The 7,892-nt window shown below is 60.6% G+C and overlaps 1 protein-coding gene across 1 annotated transcript; it reads right to left on the bottom strand.

Moving 5' to 3' along the window:
- Positions 1–468: 468 nt before the first annotated feature.
- PRR29 (proline rich 29) lies at positions 469–4,537 on the bottom strand. Its single transcript, XM_054224752.1, has 6 exons — positions 4,469–4,537; positions 3,880–4,003; positions 1,972–2,105; positions 886–1,061; positions 666–736; positions 469–500 (listed from the first exon to the last, which is right to left on the bottom strand). The coding sequence occupies exons 1-6, from the start codon at positions 4,535–4,537 to the stop codon at positions 469–471; spliced, it is 606 nt and encodes a 201-aa protein (XP_054080727.1).
- Between the last annotated feature and the right edge of the window lie 3,355 nt (positions 4,538–7,892).

Genomic DNA, 7,892 nt, shown 5'->3' with positions numbered 1-7,892 from the left:
GTAATTACAGATGCTTAATTAGTGACAGCAGGGCACTTCCTTAACAAAGCAAATTAATTACAGGCAATGTGCTGCATTGAGATCTGAAGGCACTAATGAAGAGCAGGACCACCTGGGCTGGCATCACCTGCCTCCTCCCACCCATGGGGAGGTGGCTCAGCTCCTGCCGCAGAGTCCTCAGGGCTTGGAAGAGACGCGTTGTCCAGCCAGGATTGGGATGTCACCACCCATCTGCTGGGGATGAGCCCCGTGCAGAGCATGGAGATAAAGACTGTCCCTGTTTGGGGTCATGCTGTCACCTGGCTTTTGGTGACAGGCTTCATGACACCCTCTGCCTTCGGGGGTGGCTTGCGGGGAGGAAGCCCCGAAACGAGGTGTATCATGGAGCACCCATGCTCAGAACCTGCAGGATCTTCTGGGGTTGAGGGCTGGGACGTGCAGGAGAAACCACCTTGGGATGGATGGAGCTCACAGCCTCTCCTCCACCACATCATAGTACTCTGCGGAGAGAAAAGGGCAGCTGGAAGATGCGCAATGGCCACCCCCAGGATCCCACGGATGGAGGGAGCGGGGAGGCCTCAGCTTTGACCGGGTGCTGCCCGTTTCATCCACACGTGAGGGCAAGACGTCCCTCGTTGAGGGACATGGGGAGAACGTGTCCTTACCCGAAGCTGGTGGGACGTTGGCTCCCACGGTCCCCGTGGCGCTGGGGGGTGGAGGGGGGGGCACCGCACGGCTGGAGGGGAGCAAGGACAGGAGTAAGTGCCACCTTGGCATTGCCCCTTGTGTCCCAGCTTGGGCTGGAAGTCTTGTTACACCAGGAGCCCCGGGGACATGCACGCGACCCTATGCTGGGTGCCACCAAGCAGCACCCTCGTTACTCACACCTCCTCATCCTCGGCTAACGAGCCTGCGCCCAGGTACCGTACAGCCGCCGGTCCCCGATCCCGCGTCGGGACCAGCCACGCCAGGACGGGAGCGGGACCAGGGCAGGGGATGTAGTGATGGTGGAACACCACAGCCTCCTCTTCCTCTCCGGTCTGCAAAGGTACCGCCATCGCCTGCGGGGAGGAGCAAAAGGCAGGGCTGTGCCAGTCCCCTTTCGGCAGCCTGGGGCACCGCTCCCCAAAGTACCGGCGAGAGAGTTCCCACGGAGCCGCTCTTGGCTGCGATGCCGCCGGCACGGCACGGCACGGCTCTCCCAGGGTCCGGCTGGGTGGGCTCGCTCCCACACAAAGCCCCGCGGTCGGCCAGCGTGGGAACCAGGCTGCTGGGGACACGGGGAGGTGGCAGCTCCGCAGCCGGGACCTCAAAACGCTGCTGGGAAGATTCTGTTTGATCCGGCCGCTGGGATGCGACAGGCAGGGACCGGTCTTGGGTGAAGTGGTGGGCACTGGGCGGGCAGCAGGGGAGGGGACGTGCCTCGAGATGCCAGCTGGCAGTGAGCAAGGCAGCTGCCCGCAGCCCAGCCCTCGCCCCCGCCGAGAAAGCAGCATTTGTTTCCCCCCAAGGAGATGAAATGTTTCATATGATTTAGGTTCGAGATGGACTTTTAAATGAACGCCCTTGCAGAGCCATTCTGCCTAATGAATAGCGCTCAGTCTCGTTGCTCGGCCGCCGCAGCCCCGCGCTGCACCCTGCCCGGACCGCAGCACGCAGGGAGGGTCCTGGCCCTTCCCCGCTGGGCTGAATTGCCTCCAGGAAGCCTGGATGCGATCTGTGCTGGCAGAGATGGGGGTCAAACCAGCACAAAGAGCCCCAAAACCCCAAGGGGCTGCAGAGCCTGGACTGAGATGGGCTGAGACCACCCAGCTTCTGCGCCCGGAGGGATCCTACGCTGTGCCAAAGCAGGAGACGGGCATCCTGCTCTCCTGAGCAGCTCTGGAAAGGTCCCTTTGCCCACCTCTTTGGTCCTTTTGGTCCTCTTTGATCCCATTGTCCCTTTGCTCATCCAGCATCCCTGATCCTTACCTGGGCAGCAGCTGCGGATGGCCCGAACCCAAAGGACGTCAGTGCCGACATAGCCAGGTTGTTCATCACCACCTGGTGCATTTGGGAGTTTTGAATCATCATCAACTCGATTAAATCTGCCGGAGAGTAAGGGGCTCTGCGTCAGAGAGAGATCGGAGCAAGGGCACAAGAAACACGGCCATGGGATGAGTGCCTGGGATGGGATGGGGCGGCACCACGGTTTGTCCCTGTGCCCAAGTGGCGGGAGCTAAGCCAGACTCCCCCCACCCCAATTTGGAAGGCCCATGTGGCATTTAAAAATTATTTTGCTTGGATAAAGCTTTAAAATAGCCATATTCCAGCCTATTCTTATTTGCAAATGTGATTAAACATCTGGTCTGGCTTGCTGAGGGCTGCTCACAAAAGGTGATTAGTGGTGCTGGAGGCATCAGACTTTCCGCCCATTCGGAGGAGAATTGCTGTGGTCCTGGCAGTGCTCAGCGGCTTGGCAAGGCTCTGCCTTGGCACCAGGCGGCAGAGCCGGTGTCCTGGGGGTGGCACCGCATGGGGACCACGCCAGGGTCAGCTCTGCCTGGCACCACATCATGCAGGGGGGGCTCAGAGACCCTCCCGAGGAGGCAGGAGCTGGGGCTGGACCCACCTCCATCCCCAGGAGCAAGCACCTACGGAACTGGGTCCGGGAGAGGAGCGGATTGGGGATGCTCGGTGCCTCGCCAGCCCCTTCCCTGGCTCCGCATGAGGAGCTGGGACACGGAGCAGCCAGGCACGTACATGTCCCGGTCCCCTTGGCTGGATGCCCAAGCCACGAGGTGGCCGCTGAGGGCAATCAGGCTGCGGGGGAAGCGCAGCGTCTGGCTCCACATCCCCATCGAAACATCCCCATTTGCCGCAGGCGTGAAGTTCCCCTGCAAAATGCCTGCAAACCTGCTGGAGGGGCTGCCCCCGAGATCCCACTGGCTTTCTGCACCAGACCCACGATCCACTTTTAGCTGGAATCCTGGGAAAAAAAGGGGTTTGGGCACCCCTGTGTCCCACATGCCTGACCCCAAAATGCTTTCACGCCCTGGGACGGGCTCCCAGGGCACCCATGCGGCAACTGACCCTCCAGCGAGAAGCATTACAGCACAACCCGGGAGGTGGCCGGAGCCGGAGCCACGAGGGGAAAGCGGGCCAGCAGCCAGGCATTGAACCGGGAAGAGAAAGCAGGCGAAGGGCTGGCAGCTCTTAATGGATCCCACCCGTCCCGCTGGAAAGGCAGCCGGCTGCGAGGGGCCGGGCTGGGCTCTCCTTTCTCTTCCCACACCAATTTTGAGCGTGCCCTTTCCTCCGTGTCTTTCTAAAGACGGCCTAACCTTCCCCCCTCCCCAAAATGCTGCGTGGCTTCCCCCGCAGAGTGTCCTGGGGACCACAAGCTCCCCCGTCTCTGCTCTCTGCTCCCCCGGCCCAGATTGCTGGATCCTGGGTTGCACAAGGTTGGGTGAAGCCCCTGTAGACAGTCGGTCTTTGCTCCCACCTGCACGTCCCACGGGCTCTGGGGCTGGCACGTGTCCCACTCCGGTCCCACCTAGGAGCCCGTGTCACCCTGACTTTCCCTGGTGATGCTCCCTAGACCCACGTGAAATGGGGGTTTTGGAGGAATAAAGAGAGGTGGATTTACAAAATCAGCCCAAAACCATCCCCTGGAAGCGTCCCGATGTGGCCAAAGCCTGCCCAGATTTCAAGGTTGCTAAAACCATCGAAAATCATATCCCATGGGGCAAAGCAGCCGTCAAAGCACGGGGTACGGCTGTAAAGGGTGGGCACAGCCCCCCTGCCTGCCCCTCATCCTGAAAAGGCTGGGCAAAAGAAGAGGAGGATGAAGTTAAGCTGGTTTTAACGCTGACCTCTACAACATCTACCATCACGCACCTCCCCGGACGTCTGAAGGTCCTGCGGGGGGAACCGGGGCAGCCACCATCCCGGGAAGCTGCTGGAGGATCACCACTGGCTGCTGGGGCACCGTCACGGCCCCACCGGATCGCCCAGGTTGGAGCTGAAAGGCAGGAGGGGAAGGAAAACCCCAGGAATCTCCCACTCTAATTTAGTGCCCCATTAGCGGGACAGCAGCCGGGGAGGAGAGGGGAGAGGAGCTGGTGGTGGGGAGGAGAGCAATGCTGGCCCCGGGAGGAGCAGGGGTGAGAGCCTCAGAGCCGGGGGTGGCTTGCACCAGCCCCCATCTTTCCAGGGGTGCAGCCCTGCAAGCCCGGATGAATTGCATGCCTGGCAAGTCCCAACCCCTGGGGACATGTCCCCGTGCAGAAGTGGCCTTCCCGGTGACCCCGGGGTCTGCAGGGAGCAGGGAGGGATTTTGCAAGGAGCAGCTTTGCTGCCCCAGATCCCAGTGCCCACCCGAAACCAGCCCCTCTCTCCTCCCACCCCATCCCGTTTTCCCCACCCGACCCTCGTGAGCCCTGACTATCCCATAAATCCAGAGACAGAGCTGCTCTCCAGGGCTTACCCTGTGGGGTAGGATGTAAGTCCCTGCCGGCGTGCCCCCCCAGGCCCCATGGGGTGCCCCCACCTCCATGGCTGGGGCGGGCGATGGGGCGAGCAGGGCTGCTGCAGGCAGCAGGGCTCGTTGCTATAGCTGCTGGGGCTAAACAAACCCTTCCCCGCAGGTTTGGCCGGCGGAGGAACCTCCCCGGGCTGTGTTTCCCTGCGGTGTATTCCCAGGATAACCCCCCGACACTGCGACAGGCTGTGGGGCAGGGATGGCTTGTGCCCCCCTGATGGCGTTTCTGAGCCTGCAGGACAGCCTGCCCGGCAGGGAAGCGAGCTGGGAGTAGGGGGCTGCAGGTTTTTCCAAGCCCTGCTACTGGTCCCAGTAGCAGGGGAGACCTGGTCCCAGTGCTGGGGCCGCTGAGCCCCGGTGGCGGCATCTCACAGCTTGTGGTTTTGGGAGCTTTCCTAAAATCCCAGGCCCCAGCACCCTGTGGTCTCCACTGGTCCCATCCATCATGGCCGGTGGGAGACGGGGCTGCTCCTGCCCTGTGGCTCGTGCTCTCGGTGCCTCTGTTTCCCACTCTCGGGGGCTGCAGGAGATATTTGGGATCACCGAGCCCAAACGCAGCCACCCCAGGCCAGAGCAAAGGTCACTCAGCTGCGGGATAAAAGGGAAAACCTGCGATGACAGTTCCCTGCTACCTTCTCCTGGGCTTCAGCAATGTGGGGCTCTGGGACATCCCAAGCCGGAGATGATCCCGTCTTTAACAGCCTTTTCTTTCCAGTTTAGGGCCGTTGCCCTGTGTTGGCTCCGAGCCCGCTGCCAGGTCACCTCCCCGGGGCAGAAGGCAGAGAAACAGGAAAACAAGGATGGGGTGGGATGTGCTTTCCTGTCGGAGCGGCTCGCTCCTCGCCGCACCGCCTCTTTTATTGGGACTTGTTGAAAGGTCCTTTCAAGCGCCGGCGGAAAGCACGGGGAGGCAGTGGCAGCGCGTCCCTGTGGGGCTGAGATGTGTCACCTGTGCCTGGGGGGTGCTCCGGGACGTCGGAGCAAACCTGGTGATGAAAGGCAGGGAGCACTGGGAGATGGGTCTTGGCGAGAGTCTGGGATGGCTTTGGATGTCTGGGATCGGACCTACAAGGCTCTGCGGTGCCCGCCGTGGGATGGAAGTATCCCCGCCTGTGCACCACGGGTTTGGGGTCTCAGTTGGTGGAGCGAGAAAGTCCTTCTACCCCATGGGATGTCCCCTTGCAGGTCCTCAGAGACAGCGTCCCCCTGTGCACAACCAAGGCACAGTGGCCGGGGATGTCACTCAGACCTACCAGTGCCACCTGAGTTCAGGGTGCCCATGGCACAGCGCCGGGTCCCCTGAGTCTGGCTCCCAGCCTCCTGGACCACTTCCCTGGAGATGCGATGACCATCCACCGTATCCCGCCACGGAAACCAGGCAGGAATCAATTGCACCAGAGCCTGGCTCCAACCCCCAGCTCTTCCCGACCACGAGTCCTTCCCAGGATGCTCACAAGGGGTTTTGTGTCCAGCAGACCAAAACCGGCTCATATTTTCCCTTTATCTCCCCTTGGCCAGAGCTCTGCGTGTCCAAGCTCATCTCAGGCAAACACTGCATAAAATATTTAAGCCCTAGCAACCCCATTGCCATGAAAAACCACTTTCTCCCCCAAAGCAGCCCAACTTCCCACTGGTCTCAGGTATCTTTCCTCCACCTCCACCAGCTGCGTTTCCCCCTCGACTCCTCTTCTGGGTGATTATTTCCACCAATATTACATCCAAAATCCGCCGTCCGCCGATAGCGCAGATCTGGGAACTTTTCCCAGAAACCCAGCCTGCAGCCAGTCCTGTTCACCGAGCAGGAACAGATCTCTCCAAAAACTCTTGTTCTGCCCCAAAATGTCACTGGAGACACCCCCAGAAGCCAGGGAAGGAGCGCTCCGAGGCCGGCTGCCTTAGCCCCCAGCCGTTGGCTCCAGTCAGGCTATTTTCTGCTTGATTAGATTTCGCTCCGAGTTCCTAATTTCTCCAAGCCCCTCCGGATTATTCCTCTGCCTTTTGTTATAGCTCCCAAATTCCCATTATTTGCACATTTAATTACCGTGCTGATTACCCCCTGCTTCTGGCAGAGCCTGCCTTGCTCTGAACAGAGCCCGGGTATCCGCCTCGCTGACGCTAATATTGTTCTCATCTGTGGGAAAGATTCAAGCTCCGGGGCGAAGGTAGAGGGTAGAGCTGTGCTCACCGTGGCACGTCCCTTTGGAAGTCCCCCAGCACGTCTGTCACACAGAGGGAAGGTTTGAGCATCCGTGGGAGAGAGGGAGCAGGAGATGCAGGCACCGCGCGCCCGCCCCTGCGTGTCAGCCCCGCTCTCAGTCTTCTTTAAATCACAGCGTCATTGAATTCGGGCGGCGGATATCAGAGCGGGGGCAACCCCTGCCCAGCCCCCTCGGGCAGGAGCACTCAGGGCCTTGTGGGTGGTTGGGCTGCTGGGTGATGGATGGATGTCGGGTGGCATCACAAGTGCTGGCCAGGAAAGCATGGGCTGGGCACAGGGTCCAGAGGAGGCCCCGGAGATGCTGGGAGGGCTGGAGCCCCTCTGCTGTGGGGACAGGCTGAGAGAGCTGGGGGGGTTCAGCCTGGGGAAGAGAAGGCTCCGGGGAGACCTTGGAGCCCCTTCCAGTCCCTAAAGGGGCTCCAGGAAAGCTGGGGAGGGACTCTGGAGCAGGGAGGGGAGCCATGGGACGAGGGGGAAGGGTTTTAAACTGGAAGAGGGGAGATTTAGATGAGATCTGAGGAAGAAATTCTTTGCTGTGAGGGTGGTGAGCCCCTGGCCCAGGTTGCCCAGAGAAGCTGTGGCTGCCCCATCCCTGGAGGGGTTCAAGGCCAGGTTGGACGGGGCTTGGAGCAACCTGGGCTGGTGGGAGGTGTCCCTGCCCAGGGCAGGGGGATGGAACTGGGTGGGCTTTAAGGTCCTTTCCAACCCAAACCATTCCGTGATTCTATGATTCTATGAAATGCAAATGTTAAGGCACATAGGATGGGCACAGAGAAAGGCAGCCGTGGCTGTGCTGTCCCCAGGACACAGCCCAGAGACACCTTTCACAGGTAGAAATGACCCTCCAGCTGCAGGTACCACCTCTTATCACAAAGGAGGGGTGAGGTGGGGTGAGGACCCCCATCAACCGACTCACCAACACTGGGGAGGAGGTGACAGCCCAGGACCAGTTCATGCTCCCCATCTTGACATGCTTGGTGATGGCCCGTAAGCCATCCACACGTGCATCACAGAAAACCAGGGCTCAGGAGGGATCAGAGGATTACAACATTCCGGTGGGCATGGACCCTGCCGTCCCCAGTAAGAGCCACCTTGCCAAACCCAACCCCCAGACTGAGATGTGTGCTGAGACACCCCGAGGATGCTCAGCAG

This window comes from Rissa tridactyla, chromosome 19 (assembly GCF_028500815.1).
Source record: "Rissa tridactyla isolate bRisTri1 chromosome 19, bRisTri1.patW.cur.20221130, whole genome shotgun sequence".
NCBI classification, from domain to species: Eukaryota; Metazoa; Chordata; class Aves; order Charadriiformes; family Laridae; genus Rissa; species Rissa tridactyla.
Note: the sequence above shows the minus strand (reverse complement) of the source record. Positions and strands in the feature narration are given on the sequence as shown.